This window comes from Lygodium microphyllum, chromosome 11 (genome assembly GCF_053477565.2).
Source record: "Lygodium microphyllum isolate KBCC chromosome 11, Lygodium_microphyllum_v1.1.10, whole genome shotgun sequence".
In the NCBI taxonomy this organism is placed as follows: Eukaryota; Viridiplantae; Streptophyta; class Polypodiopsida; order Schizaeales; family Lygodiaceae; genus Lygodium; species Lygodium microphyllum.
In genome coordinates, this window is record NC_141145.1 from 41,625,037 (window position 1) to 41,644,565 (window position 19,529).

The window sequence follows — 19,529 nt, forward strand, 5'->3', positions numbered from 1 at the left end:
ATGCAATTGCTGCTACTATTGCATATACAATTGTGTCTGTTGATTTTGAAGCTGCATATACATAGACATATTCTGTAAATTTTGCTTTAAATCATCCGTTGAATTACTTGAAGCAGCAGTCAATGATGGAGCTGAAGTAGAGGACGAAGCAGGAATTGTAGAAGAGGCTGAAATGGATGCTGAAGTATCTCCCATCCTGAAATTTATGCGACGCTTTCACGTCGAGTTCACCAAAGATGTCGAAGGGTTTTCGAAAGAAAAGTCGCAACCACAGAGGACCTTGACTAATTTCAGGATAGAAGATCCATCATACAAATAAGCAAGATGAGAGGATTTGTGTGCAGTAATAGATCCGCCAAGCTTCCAACGAGACCTCGTCTATGCAGCAATGATAGGACCAAAAGCAAGTTTTCAGCTGAGCATAGAATTCATCCTTCAACATAGGAACATTTAGTACAAATCTGGTTATCAACTACAGACATAAATTTCAGCATTGTCCTTTAAGCAGCATCAGCCAAAGGATGGATCTATGGATCCACAGACTTAACAATAAACCCATAGGGAACTTGATTTCAAATGATGAGGTGAACAATATCTCGAGCAATAGTCAATGTTGCAGGCATGTCTTTCAGAGGTGGCTCCCTTCCAAGAACAAGAGGGTTGGCCACGGGTTGATCTAAAACCATGTATTCATTTGCATTCTCCATAAGCTGACAAACTAACTTGTTTTTTATACTAGTTGATATTTTGATAATCTGACGCCTTGAGCTCACGTCAATTGTCATTTACCACATTAAAAGAATCCTCTGACCTTGTAGATGAGTAAATGAGCTACGGACATAAGCTTCAAAACCCCTCTTTTCCCATAAATGGAACAGGGGATATGAAACCTACATATATTCCATAGCTTACCCACAAGAATAGACAAGTGCCAGTCTCAATGCATTAAAACAGACTGTTCATTCTGATATCATCTGCTGACACCTCATACAACACTTGTTCTACTGATACAACGAGGGTGCTAGCAGTCAAGTGAGGAAAGAATCCCTACCCACAAATTGACCTTTGATATACCAATGGTGCATGCATCCAACAGCTACTGCAAGGATCTAGACACTGTGCTAGCCACCAAATTCTTCACTTTTTGAATTGGAAATTACCAGTTTCCACTTTACTTGGTTGTCTGTTTTCCGTATATTGTTGTGCTGGGCACACGCTTGTTTCTAAACATCATGTACCCAACAGGTAAGACCACTCCCAACATCATCACAATTTCTCCAATCAGGTAGCGTGTAGGTCCTGGTGGTTCAACTTCCAGAAGGTGTCGGAACGGTATGGATTTGTCTTCTCCTTCTGCATGTCAATGGCATCTGCGTTCTTCTCCTCATGATCAGCTTTATCAAACTCCAATCAGTTTTGACAAAAAAATTACACTTGGTCTTCATTAGCTTTATCTTCAGCGGCTTTATTGGCTTCTTCTTTTACAGCTCGTCTTCATCTTTAGCTCATTGCAGCGTATTCTTCTTCTCAGTTGTCTCAAACTCGAACACCAAGCTTCCTTCTTTATAACAGATAGGTCCTTGTCTAAGATTGAAGCAGTTTTCCGTCGATTCTTCATATAATTTTTGCCATTGAACGTCCTTTTGTTCGTCGTCTTCCCTGTCACTAGCAAAACAGTCTCCACCATCTTCTCTGTGCTTCGTCACCAACAAAGTAGTCTCCGTAGTCACACTCTGCAAGCTCCCCTTTTGATAGATCTCCCCTCCTTGTATCATACTCCTTCCTTTCTTCTTCCTGTTTTGTAGCCCTCCTCCTCTGATTTCCTTCAGCGTCCTTCCTTGACTTTTTCCCTCCTTCCAAAGTTGCAGAACTCCTCCTCTGATTAGCGAAAAATCTTCCCTTTTTTTTTCTGTAGCTCCATCAAAGTTGCCGAGATCCTCAAGATTTTTCTTTCCCCCCAAAAAGCCCCATTTGAAAAAGCTCCTTCCACAATAGGCCCTAGAAAAGTGGCCTCTAGAAAAGCATACAAGCCTTCATCTTGATGCTCTAACCCACATCACAAGTCTAAGCCAAGACTGCTTTACCTTAGAACCTCGAGTACTTTGGTGCAAACAATTTTGTCGCCATCCAATGCAATTTTCTTCAATGAACTTGAGTACTTGGAGAGTAGAAAACAATGAAACTTTGAATTATCCATCACTTTACTCCACCTCTTTTGGTTGCTTCAGCATGCAAGACTTCTCCTATTTCTAAGGTTCCATTGGCATCAGAAGCCTTAATCCCCCTGACAAACATGATATCTTCCACAGTCAGACCTTCCACTTTGCATCTGTTCCAAACAGTTCAACACTTGTCTACGAAGCCCACATTCTACATATCCTGAAATAAGTGTAGCCCATGAGACTGCATCTCGAGTTACCAATCTATCAAAAACTCCCTGTTCTTCTACAAGCATGTCACATTTAGCGTACAAGTCAACCAGAGCATTACGGATAAGTTCCTCTAGCAAAACCCCTCTTGACTATATTACCCACGCAGAATAAAAATGCAAACATAACGACTAAGTATGTACAAAGTATCAAATCCCACACACACAACTTTTTGGTGGATTTCACACCTTGGATGCGCAGCAGTATGACACCGTAACCCCAAATCCCACAAGCCCTGGTATTTTCAAATATTCGCATTCGGTGAAGGAATCTCCGACGTATGAGGGAGAAGGGCAAGATCTTGAGGCTGCTTACCAAGGCTGGAGGAAACTCACCCACCGCGTAAGGGTAAAGGAAAATCGGAATTCCATAATCACGCCTACGATGGCCCCCAAGAAGTAGCAAGGCACGCCTGCAGGAGGTTCTTCTACTAACATTCACGTGGACATCTCCCCGAGCCCATAAGCCCAGGTTTTACGATTTTGATTCCACGCAAAAGTAATGCATTAAGCACGATAACTTCATGGAATAGGAAGCACCTATGCATATTCAAATTCACCTAGCCTAGTTAAATGCAATTGGAAAATTTTTTGACTATTTGAACAATTACTAGGATTAATTCACGACATGCAATTGGGTCATTGGTATTTCCAATGTGATGAATGCAAATTGTCTATCCATCTTACGACCTTAATAGTATGTTGCCTTGTCGTGCATTTCAAAGTGACAAGCCTAGAACACCTATTGCCTATCATTATAAGGTTGATATTATTAAGTGCACTTTTGACTAGACATGGAAAGAATAAGCGTATGTCACATTTTTAGGAAAAACATTCATTGTAATGGTTCATGGGAAAAAGTCATTAACACCCGTAGGATGTTATCCGAAAAGTAATTGCAGATTACAAAAAATGAATCTATGGATTTGCATGTGGCATGTGCTTGCAAGATGGAATAAGCCAACACTAGTCCTACAATATTCACTTTGCATGAACTTCATTTAACTACGTTGTAGTTAGGAAAGGGTTGCATGTTGCACATTTGTCGTGTGTAAAATTCATTCATCAAGAGTTGCATTTAGGGGAAGGTTGCATGGTTTAATAAAGCATGAAATTCTAAAGCTTAGAAAAAGGGTTGTAGGCATGATTCTTGAATGTAAGTCCTAGTAGGTTCTATGAAAGTTATTCTGCAAATTATCATGCATTTTGACTTTAACAAGAAAGGTTAGGGTTATTGCGAATCTAGTGATACGTAGAAGCAATGAATCACGTGTATACATGTATTGTGACATGTTGCAACTAGTTTTCTCCTTTAGATCAAGTTTATCATCTCTAGGAATGGCTCATCCTTGTTCGCAAGACAAGTAGATCGAATTATCTAAATCACTTAACCTGCAAGGGATTTGTATTGGCATGGTTCAGTTGATACAATAAATACCCCAAGTGCTAACTAGGGTTTATCACGTTATGGATCCGGCCTAGTTTCGCACTTGTTGCCAAGTCGAAACCCTCAAACCCAAAGGTCCTACCCACATTCACGGAATGTTGCGTCAATGGGACGCTCATGAAATTAACGATCTAGGGTTTCTACCCTAATGATCATTCGTTCAAATGCTAAAACTCGGATTGAGTTGGAATCCCTAGGACTGAACATTGTCGGCCTAGTGCAACTAGGATTGGGTTGGGTAAGAAGACACCCTAAACCCTGCTTCTTGTCTAAACATAATTCCTTGACCAGAAAATGCCATTCAATGGGTGAAATGATCCCTTGGAATAGATGCAACACTTGTGCAACAAGTTGCAACGTCACATGGCCTTGTGGTTTGATCACAAGAGAGTTTTGCCATTCCTTGGAATGAGGTTGGCAAGTTCTTGTGCAAGTTTAACTTGCAAGAGGATGAGTAGTCATCCTGTTACATCACCTTTATTGGGGAAAATTGCCAAGTTAAGGGAAGTTAGGTATTTACTTGGAAGCAAAGGATCAATCAAGTTAGAGCAACATGGTTGCCAGGATTTACTGTTAGCTTATGAAACCTAAGATATTGGTTAAGTTGGGTTAACATGGTATGGCCCTAACCCAAGGACAAAAGGGTGAACAAATAGACCCTTGGGGAGCTTGCAAAGTTGCAATTGATCTCGGATTGAATGCTTGATGCATTCGGAGAGAAGGATTCACTCCTTAGCAGTTGGCCAAATAAACAACCACTGGATTGATTGTGCTTGTAACAGTTTAGGAGCACTGTTTGCATTGTTTGCTCAAAGAAATAAAAGATGGAAAGATAATTAATGCTTTAAGTTGAAGGCCTGAAGGGAGAGGCAGCATCAGTTACCCCCGACTGTCTGCTTGACCCTAACCAAGGGGGTTGTTAGTCGCGTCGGGAACATGGACCGAACCCACCCCGTGAGGTCTCTCTATTGGATGCTACTTGGAGCAGGAGGATGCTTGGGTGCCAGGGGGCTCTGGCCGTAAATCCCTTGCCTTCTGGGCCCTGCACAATAGGCTAACGTGACTCGGGATTGGATCTCGAGGCCTGCATACTAGTCTACGGAAAAAATCTTGGATTAGTTATCCCTGTGGATTGCTGGATAGCCTTCGGGTGGATTATGGATTGCCTTCGAGCGGATTATGGATTAGCCTACGGGCTAGACTTTATGGATGTATTCTAAAGATAAATAAGATAACCTGCTGAAAAGGAACTTGTTTGACATTGTTTTTCTATGTCAAGTGCTAAGATTACGTGAAGGAACCAGTGTCTAACTGACTAATTAAGGAAGGTGCTTGATGCATGCCCAACTAAATGCGATAGGTACTTAGACAACTAAAGCAACCCTGAGGAAAGTGCGGTGGATGTGGCCATAGGTCCGTCCTATGGATGGGTGGTCCCGGTTGGCTAGGAACTTTTCTCAATCGAAATGGACAGCAAGGAGCTCTTCTCAAAGGAAATGAACATCCACTTCCTCCCTGGCATTTTTGCGTAAAGTAGTTCACATGGGGTTTGATGCTAGCTACCCTTTAGGAAAGTGACCATTAGGGGAAACCTTGATTCAGGTCGGTCCTAAGTGGGAGCAGCCGGAATACTTCCACTACGTGGCAGATGCGGAAAGTCCTAGATCGTAAACCCCGTAACACTCCATGGGAGTGTCGGGCAGAGCTTTCTAGACTCTCTTTCCGATGAACTGCTAAGACTTGTCCTGAGAGGGAACAGGTGGACACGTTACAGGAATCAACAACCCCAAGTCTCAACAAGAGCTCTGAATTAGATACAGAACAGAGGACCCTCTAGATAAACCCAACCAATGTATGCAGTAATTAGAAGATTCCCAAAACTCTACTACAAGCACTTCACGAGGTGAAAATGTGAAGGACTACTTATCCAACTTAATTGTTGCAAGTATCAAGAAAGAGCTTATGGATGTGATTATAGAGCAGCTACAGACGCTGAAGGTGAATACCGCTAATATATCCACCCCTACGAGAGCTGGAAGAGATGTGATGCACTCTAATACATGGTGCATCAAGCGGGACATTTAGCCATTGAATGTACCCGAAAACCAACCATTCCTGGAGCCTTCTATTCCTACTGTTTGCGGAAGAACCATACAGATGATATTTGCTCTCTGCAAGAGATGCATGAACGAAGACAGAAGGATGAAAATGCAAGATTCAACTTTCTAGAATCCAAAATGACAACACAGGATATTTGACCAAAGCCTAGAGAATTTGGTCCTAATTTTGGTCCAAGGAGGTTTTCCTCTCAAAGTTACAGAGGACGACAGTCTAGCAGTGGTCAGAGATTAGAGGTGGAATGTTATCGGTGTGGAGAAAAGGGACATATCTCCCCAAATTTTCCAAACCCTAGACGTCTTGTGGATTACAAGCCCTTATGCAGCCGATGTAAAGGAGAAGGCCACAGTGCAAAGGACTTTCCAAGCCCAGCCCCTATAAAGGCCAATGGCACTAATAGCCAACAGAAGGTACAAGAGCCTGCCTCCAATTTGGTAGAGTTGGAAGTTTCCACTGTCACGCGTACCAAGAAGAAGGAACCAGTTGTTCAAAACAAAAATAACTCTCTTGCTGAGACTGTGAAGTTCAACTTGTGAACAAAGGGACAGAGCAGTACAGAACAGAATAGTGCAGTACGCACTACAGAGCACTGTAGTGCCACAGACATTAGGGGAGTTTTGAGGTCTCGAAAATGCCTTGTAAGATATCCTAAAGAGAGAAAACAATTTAAGAAATAAAATCATTTTATAGCATTTTTAAAAGGTTTATATTTTGGTAAGTTAAAATATCAAAATTCGTTAATAAGTCATTGTAGTGATATTCTCGTGGTCACATCAAACCTAGAAATCTAGGTCGCCATAAAGTTGGCAAGGTTGTCATAATGAAGATCTTACCTCTCCTCATTAAAGTGAAAAGTAATATTCAATTTGAATTTTGGTGGATACTCGATTGCCTCCCTCCATCGTTTCTCTCTTCTTTTTTTCTCCTCCTTAGTAGTCTCTTCTTTGTTTTCATTCTTGCTTCTAATCATATCCTTAGCTATGGATCAATCACCCAATGATCTCTGTAACTCAACTACCCGGATCAATCATCCAATGATCTCTGTAGCTCTCATAAAAGACCTCTCTATCATCTTCATATTGAGTTGGATAGTGAGTATGAACCACTGATGTGTAGTACTCGGCCCTTGATGTTCAGTTTACCCTTCCCATTAAGGTTTTAAGTGTGGGGATGCGTCCCTGCACGTCTATGTTGCATAACCCCACGCATATATCCTTTTATGATCATGTATCTATGCCATGACTTCATTTTACCCTGATGGGTCCCCTTCCCCACTCTTCCATTCTATTTCACCCTGTCCCCGGAGCTGTTCTTTGACCGTTTTTCTTTATCCTTTGTTTTGGTATTTTTCCATTTGAACGCACCTTATGTTCACTGAGACTCACATTCAACCTTACAGCCGTGTTGGTCCCTTTGAACTGTCCATCTTTCCTTTTTACCAATCCCTATTCTGATAGATGGTTCTAAAGTTATTAAATTTTTAAGCAATTCCCATAAATTGAACGATTTTCCATGTGAATGCATCTTTATTACTTCGAAACCTTGATCTGATGTGCCAGCCCTATCCTATCCCTTCCCCCTGACCTTTTTCCTTCTTACTCCATGTCATTCCGATGCATGGTTCATCTGTTATTAATTTTTGTGGATTTTCGGGTCCTTTTCGCGCCTATTTTTCACATTTTTCCATGTGAGCATGCCCTATTTTCACCGGAATTCCAAAACAATTTGACATCTGTGTCCTATCGACTTTTCCCCCACTTTTTCTTTTTCCTTCCCCCTCTTCCAACTGTCGGATTTTTAGTTATTAATTTTTGTGAGTGTTTTTTGGTGCATTTTTTGTGTTTTTTTCCATATGAACCCCTCCTAATTCCCTTCCAACGAAGTTTTGATGTGCCAGCCCTGTGAATCCCTTTCTTTTGGACATTTTTTCTTTTTATTGTCCTCTATTCGGGTGCACGATTCTTCCCGTCTTAATTTTTGAGTCCATTTTCGGGCCCCTTTTTGGGGTTTTTCCTATGTGAACGCATCCTATCTCGATCGGAATTGTGTTTTGCAATGATAGCGTTGTTGATAGCGTTGTTGGACACCCTATTTTGCACAATTTTCCTTCTTTCCGCACTTCGTTTCGATGCGCGGATTTTTCGATATTAATGCCCGTATGTGTTTTCGGGCTTGTTTTTTGTGTTTTTTCCATGTGAACACCCTAATTTACCCCCGGACCTAGTGTTGCATTTTTCCATCATTTTTCCCTCCTCTTCCGGCACATTTTTCATTTTTACAGATTTTTGATCCAATGTACAGTTTGGATTTTATTAACTTTTCTTCCTTTTTGCCGTGTGGCCGTGTTTCTCGTATCGCGCGTGAACGCGCCTCTTTTCGGTTTTACGTGCCTTAGGATGCCCCCGTGGTGTCTGTGGTTCACGCATTGCCATCCCTGCCCCGTTTGATCCCGTCATTGCAATTTTTTTTTTACCCCCAAACGGCGCATGTGCGCAGGATGGGGGTGCGTTCCTTTTTCACACCCATTCCCAATTTATTTTTGTTTATTTTAAAAAACACAAAAAAAAACAAAAAGAACACAACCAAACACACATAAACACAAAACCACCCACATTAAATTTTATTTTAAAAAACAAAAAATACAAAACAAAAAAATAATAAATAACAACCAACACCAACAACTAATTAAAATACTCATACAATAAACTTAAAAATATATATATAACAAAATAAAGTTTTAAGAAAAACCAACCACAAACAATTCATCTTAACATTTAAAAAAAAAAAACAAACAAACAAACCACAAACAACCCTACATTTAAAAAAACAAAAAACAAAAAAACAAAGCGCAAAAAGAAAAAGAAAAAGAAAAGAAAAAAAAGGAAAAAAAAAGGTTACCTTCTCCCGCCTGTCGTGCAACTTCTGCAAGCCCCCGTCCACCATGGCCTTCTCTCTTCTCTCCACCAAACCACCTCCCCTGCTCCTCGTCCTCCACCGCGGCCTTCTCTTCCTCTCCACCTTCTCCACCTCCCTTGCTCCTCGCCCACCGCTGCTTCACCTCTCCTCTCTCCACCAAACCTTCTCCCCACCACCATTTTCTTCTCCTCCTCCTCTCTTCCTCGTCGCCGTCGACGCCTGCCCCACCCCCACCGTTTTCTTCTCCTCCTCACCGCCGTCGACGCCCACCCTGCCCCCACCGTTTTCTTCTCCTCCTCTCCTCCCCGTCGTCGCTTCGCCCCTCCTCTCACCACCATACCTCCTCTCCTCCTCTCCTGCCCCGTTCCTGCCCCTTGTCCCTTCTCCCTCCCTTGTTTCCACGCCGTGCGACCGCTCTCGGTGTACAGGTGTGGCTAGCGAACGGCCACACGCGAGGACGCGCTTCTGGTTTGTGTGTGCGGTGGCGTGTTGCGGTCAGTTGTTCACACGCAGTCATCCTCCGATGTTCACACGCAGCTCATGTACCGCCTTTTAATTTCCAAACCCGAAAAATATATCAAAACACATAAAAATACACATAAAACACCAAAAAACTTCAAAAATTCATTTAAAATTCAAAAAAATTACAAAAAATCTTAAAAACTTCTAATATTGTTGAGATCATTTGGAATATTTTTTAAAGTGGAAATTTAAGAAAATAAATTGTAAAAAATTCACAATTTTTTTTTCAAAAATACATGCAAAATGAGTAAAATTCATTAAAAATTAACAAAAATTCAAAACTATTTCTAGAAAAATTCCACAAACCCCCTTGCCCCTTTTTCCAAAATTTTTCAATTAGAAATGCTTCTATAAATGGCCAAAGTATTATTTGAAGCCAAAACCCTAAATGTAATACTTCACCTCATAAAAATTCATTTTAAATTCCAAAAATCGATTGAAAAATCATGGATAAATTACAACACATTGTTGACACTTGCTGGATTATTGAAATTCAACTCTTATACTTCACAACATATTCATGTGTCATATATCTCGTTTTAATTTTAAAAAAAGTAAAAAATAGAATAAGAAACAGGATAACAAAAAACAAACAAACAAAACCAAACACTGTACAAAATACAAACACACTTAAATACAACTTTTAAAAAAAAACGAAAAAATAACAAATTAAGAAAAATCAAAATAACACAACAAACACTAAGGTGCTTTATTTTTTCCAGTGTGTGGGGTTTTTTGTTTTTTTTACTAGATTCCTTGCATTTTGGGACTACTCAGTGCACCTTTAGTCTATTATATACACACCCCTACCAGGTATTTATTTTTTGAGCTTAATTCATTTTCATCATCCCTTAATCACAAAAATGAACTATATTCAAATACTTTTCACGCGCATTCGCACTAAACACAATTTCTAATAATTAAAAATCAACTAGCCGTTCACTTTGCACACACTACGTGCGCTTAAGAGGCACCTTAGTTTTGAATAAAAATGAACCAACCGTCACAAAAAAACATGCGCTGGCAAAAAAGTGCTCCACATCACTATTAATTTCTAATTAATGAATTTGCATTTAGAGACCCTAGTTTGGGAATCCTAGTTCGGGTTTCGTTAAAGCACCGCTTCATCCTAATAAATTGTAATTACAATTTTAAGAAAGAACCGTCGTTTTCTTATCAAGGTTTATAACCTAATAAAATGTCACCCATTGTTAATAATTTCTTAAAATGAACCCTTCATTAAAACCATTTCCCCTCAGTGCACTTTTTCTCCCTTTTTAATAAACACGCTTCGTGGGATGGGCACGTAAAGTCCTCTTAGTTGACATTGTTGGTCAAGGTTATGGTCAGGTCCTAATTAGGATTTTTATGGTATTATGGTTTGCTTATGTGCTATGATTATGGGTGCGGTTTGCAGTTTTTCTTTCTTTCTTTCCTGATACGAGGTTTTGGGTGACTGCTTCTTACATCGCATGAAGTTTTCGGTCACATATGTGTAGAGGTCATGCCGAATTTTTTCTAGGATGTGGGTTGTTTGGGGTGGTAAATTGGTTAGTTACGTCTGTGTGTGTACTTCTTTTGCTTGATTTCTTTTTTATAGCTATTTTGGTTGTTTTGCAGGCATTCTTTGTGATTGTATGTGTTTGTGGTGTGTGTGTTTTCCATCTAAATGGCACCTCATGCTCCTCCTCCTATCCAGTATGTCCCGTTGATCAGTAGGGATTATTCTTCCTCACTAGCTTTTGAGCCTATAGTGAAAGCAAGACTTGCAACTTTCATGGCTGCTTCACTCCCATTGATTCCAAACGATCCATCCCTGTGTGATGAGTTTCTTGCATCATACAATAAGAAGTCAGGTCTGTTTCATGGTACTTCCATGGTATTGACACCCCGAGGGTTAGGAAAGGCTTTGTCTCTTCCCTACAAAGGAGAGCCCTTTGCTATAGCCAGACAATTATTCTCCAATGATGAGATTTTCAAGCTATTACAGAAGCAGACCAAAGAGATTTTGGATGTCAAGAAAGTGATAAACACTTCAGGAGTATCTTTTTCCATGATCACTGATCCTCTTTGAAAGTTAGTCTGCCAGTTCCTCCAATACAGGTTTATGCTTGCCAAAACACCATCCCATTATTTGTTCAAAGAACTCTTCACAGCTTCCATAATGGTGTTAAAAGGGGTGGCCATTGATTGGAGTACTTACCTGCTTACAAAGATGGACCAACATTTTGTCAAAGTTACAGAGAAAATGTCACAAATATCACTTATGGTTCCTACTTATATGCTTTCTTGACATACTCAAGCCTTAAGAAGGGCATGCTTCCACCTCCTCCATCTGATCCAGTACCTCCCTCTCCACCTTTAGAAGAGTCAAAACCTATTGACATAGAAGATCTTGATTCCCCTCCTCCATTGGTCATTCAACAGAAGCACTTGAAGCATGTGGCAGATAAAACTCCCTCAGTCCTTCCTTTAGTCTCAATTCCTACTACATCTGGCAGTGACCTCCATGCCTACCTCACATGTAACAATTTATTCTGGGCACATAGTGTAATATTCTAATCTTCCAAAAGAACGCATTAACCGTCTCTATAAATCGTAATGATAATTGATTAATGGCAATTTTTTTTAAATAATCCCTCTCTCCTCCAGCCGATTATCGTGCTAGAGGAGAAGGGTTTAGCAAGAGCCACTAAGCTCCTTGCTGGAGCTTGAAGGGGGGAGAACGCATGTGTATTGATGCGTGGGGGAGGGAGGATCCCCCTCCCCTCACCTATATAAATGATATAGGACATAACTAGGGGGGAGAGGCGCTGCTGTGGAGCATGAAGAGGACGATGTCAAACTGCGTAGGGAAGAGAGGAGAGGAGACACTGAGCTGATGTGTAGCCGTGAAGGAGAAAGAGGAGGGTCGTGAGTGGTGAGGAAGAAGCCGACCCCTGCCCCATTCACGTCGCGTGCTGTCGTGTAGTCCGCTCTGCCACCATTCGCCATCTGCCACAGGTCACCACGTGGAGCTTCCACGTTAATTCAGAAGCTCAAAAGCTTCTTAGGAAGCTTCTAAAAAGCCTCCTAAGAAGCCCCCCCTCATATGGACTACTTAAGCCCTTTCTCCACCCCCCCCTCCATACAAAATTCCCTCATAAGGGCTCTTTAAGCCCCTTTTTTCCTTCCCACACAAAATCCACTATTTCCTGTGGGTCTTAAAAAAAAGCCTTTCAAAGTAGGGTTTGATAAATCCCCCTCCCCGAGACTTAAAACCCTCCTCGTGGGCTTACCCCACCCTCCGCAATCCAAAGCCCTTAATCCTTTCTTGTGGGCCTTTCCCAAAAGCCCCTATCATGGTTCTTATACCCCTTGCCCTCCAGGATTTTTCCACCCATTTCCGTGCAAATTCCACCTAATCCCCCTTCCCGTGAGGTTTCCCACAAGTCCTCAAAGCCTTCTTGTGGATTTTTCCTCCCCTAGCCAGTTTTAAGGTCTTCTAAAGCCAACTCACAAAGGGAGTTTGCATACGAAGGAGATGGACAAGATCATAACTCTGCGTCCAAGGCAAAAACGTTGAATTCGCAATGGCTCCTAAGAAAGCACAAGGCACAGCCCCGCAGGAGGATCGTCTCCTAACATCCACGTGGACATCTCACCACAAGTCTAGGTTTTTCTTCCTAATTTTTATTTAGGTCGTTATAATTCAATCGTGCGTGGATTGATTTTTGGAGATAAGATGCATTTTTTGTCTTAAATACTTTGGTTAATTTAAAAGAATTAGCTCACGATGGAAGAGTTCAGTCATTAGAATTTTTCAGTAAAACGAACAAAATAAAGGGAGCATAAATGCATTTCTAGCAAGTAGTTTTTATGCATTGCAATGAATTGAAATTAAATTAATTTCCATTTTTACAAAAGGGAATTATGATAGTGCACTTCAATTAGGCATCGGAGTATAAATTGCATGTCGCATTATTAAGACATATCTTCTTTGCAATGAGTCATTATGGAAAGTGCTAATAATCCATAGGAAATTGCAAGGCATGAAATGATTCTTGAGCTGTATAACTCTAGTCAATTGGTATAAATATCGTTTCAACTACGTAAGGGTTAGAAAAGGCTGCATGGTTCAAAGGGAAAAAACCCTAAAGTTTAGAAGAATGAATGCATGTTATAAAGAGATCAAATAGAGTTATGCTATAACTTATCATATGTTTTGATTTTTATCCGAAAAGTTAGGATTGTAATTCAACTTATACATAGGTAATGAATCATGTGGTTATAGAAATGATAGCATAATTATCTTCGAGAATAGACAAGTTAAATTGGTTAAAACCTAAACACCTAAAAACCGCGAAGGGACTCGTTTAGAAAAAGTTAATTCAATGCAACATATCCCAAAGAGCTAACTAGCGTTAGCACATTGGGGACATTACCTAATTGCTCGTTTTACCAAAGCTAAGACTCTAGTATCCTAAAGACTTGCCCACATTCACGTAAGGTAGGGATATTGGAACATACTTGCAAGAAGTGATCGAGGGTTTTCCTAAGAATCTCTCACTAAAAAGATGAAACTCAAAACCCTAGGACTGACAAGTTGGCCTAATGCCATCAGTAACAGATTATTTCATGACTCCATTTGATGGGTAAATAGTCCCATAGTTGGTGCGCAGATCGGATGTTGTACGCTTGCATAGTGAATGCCAGAAGGTCCCCAAGAATAAAAGAACTCTACTTTTTGCACAAAAGTCAAGGTAGAAAGCATGCACGACATGAACAAGAGACCAATTGGGTGCAATCTCCCCCCACACCTTGTGTGAGCGCTCCACAAAGCATGTATTTTATGTATTAATCATCTTCAAGCTCAAATAATAGCCCAAATTACAAAATAGCAAGCTTTTAGCTTTTGAGTTTGCTTTAGCACAAAATAGGAATAAAGCTAGTGGGCGGTGCCCAAAGAGTGTGGCATGCCCAATACAATGTCCAAGTACAAATAACATAATCGTACGCCCATGCGCATACAAAATAATAAATAAATATCCAATGCCTCAATAAATAGGCGTGACAAAATATAGGCACCATGCCTAAGGTATGCGTCCATCAAAATATAAATGATAAATCGAATACTTGCTATCCTCCAATGCTTTCCTCCACCACCACTGCTGCTATCTCTACACATCAACTGAAGCATTCACAATTGTTAGTAAAACAATACAATTAAACCGACAAAAGTGAATACCTAGCAGTCTTCAGCTACATAAATAAATCAACTGGTTAGAAATCAATCCTAACCTTAATTTATTACGAGTGCGCACTCTAAACTCATAAACGTTTATTAATTTAATATGCATTTTGTGGAATCACCCACTATGGAATCACCCATGTACACACGAAATTAATGAAACGCCCGAAAAGGATAGGGGTCCCCATCAACTTCTCGCACAAAGAATCCACTTTGTGTATGAGCCCCGGTCATCAAAGTTTACGGAATCCATCGTAAAACCTCACGGAATCCACCGTGAAATATGCCTCCTGGCATCATACCCCCAGGGTGGGATAGCAATTGACCTCAATTGCTATTAGCTCAATGTGGAGCTAACAGAGTGGGGAAAGCATTTAAGTCTCTAGCGTGCATCTATTGTGCTTCTTCTACAGGATGGTTCTTAAATTTGACTAGATATCTAGAATATCTTCGGCCAGTTCTAGTGGTCATAAAATCAGTGTCTATGATAGCTTCAGGTTCAAGTATTTCAGTCTCTTTCTCTAACAAAGGTGGGTTTTCATAAAGAGGGTGTACAGGTAATTGGCCTCTAAAGGGTCTTAATAAACTAATATGAAATGTGTTGTGAATTTTCCAGTGAGGTGGTAATTCTAACTTGAATGCATTGTCATTAATTTTATGAATGATCCTAAATGGTCCATAGAATCTAGGTGCTAATTTAACAACTGGGTGTCTATCTACACTTTGTAGTCTACATTTTTCTATTCTCAACCAAAGATAGTCATCAACTTTGAAATTCATTGCTTGTCTTTTCTTATTGGCTTGCTTGGTATATGATTGCTGGGCTTTGGCAATCATGGCTTTAACCTCATCAAAAATAGTATTGTGCATACTAGCAATATCATCAGCACTCTGAATTCTATTTGACAAAGATGCAACAGGTGTAGACAATCTATAACCATAAATCACTTCAAACCGTGCTTTCTTTGTAGATGTGTGTGGTGTATTGTTATATGCAAACTGTAATAAATGCAAATGTGTGTCCCATGTCTGTGGTTTAGAAATAGTATAAGCACATAAAAGATCTAGTGTAGTACTGTTAGTAGCTTCTGTTTGTCCATTAGTTTCAGGATGAAATGCAGATGAGAAATCAATTTTTGTGCCAAGGTTAGCAAACAAAGTAATCCAAAAGTTGTTATAAAATCTAGAATCACGATCAGAAATAATAACTTTTGGTAATCCATGGTTAGTGAAAACAGTTTTCAAAAACAATTGTGCTGCTTGTGATGCTGTTAAAGTTTTCTTACATGGAATAAAATATGCTTGTTTACTAAACCTATCTACTACTGTCCAAATTATATCATGGTTAGATTTAGTATTAGGGAAACCAGTAATAAAATCCATAGAAATTTGTTCCAATGGTCTTGACGGAATAGACAAAGGCATAAGTAATCCATACTGTTTACCATGATGTCTCTTAACTCTTTGACAAATCAAACATTCAGAAACAAAGTTAGATACATCAGTGTCCATATGAGGCCAATAAAAATCTTCAGTTAATGTACGTAAAGTAGATATAATACCTCTATGACCTTGATATGGAGGACAATGAATCTCATTCAAAACAAAAGATCTGAATGGAACTGTAACACATAATCTCTTTTCATAAAACATAAATCCATCATTATAAGATAGTGAATCAATAGGAATCAAGTTATTTTGAACTAATTTATTCCAATCAGCATGAAAAGTAATATCCTGATGATAAGTATCTTTCATAGTAATCAAAGAATCAAATGATATAAGAGAAATATTATGAATGGCAGGTCTTCTACTTAATGCATCAGCCACTACATTTTCTTTATTGGGTTGATATTGAATGATAGGATGAAAACTCTGAATAAAGGATGCCCATTTGATATGTCGGTCAGATATTTGAGGTTGGCTAAGTAAATGTCTAATACTTTGTTGATCGGTCTTAATCATAAATTCAGAACCCATTAAGTAGTGTTTCCACTGTCTTAAAGCTTGTACCACAGCTAATAATTCTTTATCATATGTGGAATATTTCAGTTCAGAAGGTTTCAGCTTACAACTAGAATAGGCTATGGGATGATTGTCTTGCATAAGTACGGCTCCTATTCCTAATCCACTAGCATCAGTCACTACTAAAAAGAATGGTCTATTAAAATCAGGCAACTGTAGTACAGGAGCATGGGTTAATGCATGTTTCAATAAGTCAAACGATTTCTGTTGATTATCGGACCAACGATAAATAATTCCTTTCTTCAGAAGTTTAGTCAATGGTAGAGCAAGTAATGAAAAATTACGCACAAACTTCCTATAGAAACTAGCAAGACCTAGGAATGATCGTAACTCATGCACATTTTTAGGTACATGCCAATTCAATATTGCTTCTATTTTCTTAGGGTCAACTTTAATTCCATCAGATGATACAATATGACCTAAATACTCAATTTCTGTTTTAAAGAACTCACTCTTTTTCGGATTTGCATACAGTTGATTATCTTTTAATAACTGAAAAACCAATGACAAATGCTCATAATGTTCTTTCTCATTTTGACTAAACACCAAAATATCATCAAAGAAGACAATAACACAATACTGATATTTCAAAAATATACGATTCATCATTCTACTAAATGTACCAGGTGCATTAGTCAATCCGAAAGGCATCACTAAAAATTCATAATGACCGAATTGTGTCCTAAATGCAGTCTTGAATATGTCAGACTTATCTAGTCTCACCTGATGATAACCAGATTTAAGGTCTATTTTACTAAATATGGTAGAACCTTGCAGTTTATCCATAAGGTCATCGACTCTAGGAATTGGATACCTATTCTTTACTGTGATCTTATTGAAAGCACGATAGTCAATGCACATACGATAAGCATTATTCTTTTTCTTTACTAACAGAACAGGTGCACCAAATGGAGAACTACTAAGTCTAATCAATCCTCTATTTAGTAATTCCTCAACTTGACTCTGAATTTCTTTTTGCTCTATCTGGTTATGCCTATATGGTGCTTTACAAGGTGGTTGGGTTTCAGGAATCAAATCTATTTTATGGTCTTCTGGATGTGAAGGAGGTAAACCAGGTTGTAGATCTTCTGCAAAACAGTCTTTAAAATTTATAAGAAATTCTTTATGCCTAGGGTGCATATGATTTTCTTTAACTTGCAGTTCATTCACCCAAATGAGATAAGATTTACTACTTTTGCGTAATGCAAGTTTAGCTTGAGTATGCAAAAGCAGTGGAAAATCATTAGATGCATGCATACCATACAATGTAATATGTTTTCCTTGAAATTGAATATTAATCGAATGTGTGGAATAATCTATATCTAGATTATGCTGGTGATGCCAAGGCATACCTAAAATAATGTCACTGGATTGTAATGGTACAACTAGAAAATTTCTTCTTTCAATGTATTCACCAATTTGAATTTCTAAGTCATGCACTTCTTGTGTACCATTATACCTAGTGCCTAAGAATGATGCTTTAATGCGATAATGCATAGGTACAATCTATAACTTCAATTCTTTTACTAGCTTTGCAGAAATAAAATCATGAGTACTACCATCATCATGCAAAATAATCTTTTCCTTTCCACGCACTAAACATTTCATTGTCAATAAAGAATGTGGAGTTGGCATACCTGGTAAAGTATCCGAAGGGGTAGTAATGTCGTCCTCATGTTCTGTGAAATCAGGCATTTCTTCATGTTCTTCATCTTCCATTGCTCCAAGGTAGTTGATATGGACAGGTGGCTTCTTTGAATGGCAATTTGCTGCTAGATGTCCAGGTTGGTGGCATTTATAACATACTATAGGTTTGGCTTTGGATGGCAGGAAGTCTAGGGACATTAGGGTTTGGCTATGGAATAGGCTTAGGGTTTTGATTGGCATTGGATGGTAAAGCAAGTGGTTTTGCCCAATTTTTACGGAAAGATGATGAAGGAAAATGACTTTGATTAAATCTTCTAAAATTTGAGTTGAATTGCTTAGATCCATAGTTACCATTGGCTTGGAATTGCTGTGGACGTCTGTCTCTTCCTCGCAGCTTGTCTTCAATGTCACGAGCTAATGAAATTGTGTCTTCAAGAGTTGCAGGCTTGAACATATTAACTTCAGTGTAGTAATGCCTAAGTAGTCGAGACATATACTTGCGCTTGTGTGTCGCTTTAGGTACGTCTTCAAGCATGCATAACTGGAGTAATGCATTCCAAAAGCGCTTGGTGTACTGAGGAATAGGCTCACGATCCCGTTGCTGAAGAAGGTCCCATTGCTTTATGGCTTTTTCATGGAATTGTGGAGGAAGGAAATTCTGCATAAACTTCTTCTTGAAATTCTCCCAGGTAGTGGGACAATCTATACTCTTGCGAACCACGGTCCACCAAAGAGATGCTCTATCCACTAAATGATTAGTGACACACTTGATTTTATCTTTTTCTGCATAGGTTTCCTCATGAAAGTAGTCATCAAACTGACTAATGAATGCAAGAACAGTTTTTCCCTCTCGAGTGCCATTGAAAGTACGTAATTTGAAATTTATTTTACTTATCTTTGTTTCCTTGCGGATAGATTGAGCTTTGAGAGTTGCGTTGATGGTACGTCGGATAAGATCTTCAGATTGAGGTTCCTCTTTGTCGGTAGTCGATCTTTGTAAGTTAGCCAATTGAACTTGCAATGCTTGCCTAGCTCATCGTTCTTCATCCAACTGCATCATAATTAAGTCCAGCTTTTTCTCCATCGTAGGTTCAGGTAGGTCGTCTTCAGCCATTAAATCATCCATATGTGGTTCTGTCATCCTGCAAAACTCAAAAGACCTCTCACTCTCAAAATCAAGTTAGTGGGATGAGCGT

General features: G+C 39.4%; 1 protein-coding gene across 1 annotated transcript; it reads right to left on the reverse strand.

Moving 5' to 3' along the window:
* Positions 1-907: 907 nt before the first annotated feature.
* On the reverse strand, positions 908-1,687 carry LOC148028745 (uncharacterized). The gene is made up of 2 exons (XM_087688484.1): positions 1,543-1,687; positions 908-1,353 (listed from the first exon to the last, which is right to left on the reverse strand). The coding sequence occupies exons 1-2, from the start codon at positions 1,685-1,687 to the stop codon at positions 1,172-1,174; spliced, it is 327 nt and encodes a 108-aa protein (XP_087544610.1). The 3' UTR covers positions 908-1,171.
* Positions 1,688-19,529: the final 17,842 nt, after the last annotated feature.

Coding starts and splice junctions, on each gene's coding strand:
- LOC148028745 (XM_087688484.1), bottom strand. CDS start 1,687: ATGGTGGAGACTGTTTTGCTAGTGACAGGGAAGACGACGAACAAAAGG. Junction 1,354..1,542: donor GAAGGAAGCTTGGTGTTCGA/GTTTGAGACAAC, acceptor ATTGACATGCAG/AAGGAGAAGACAAATCCATA.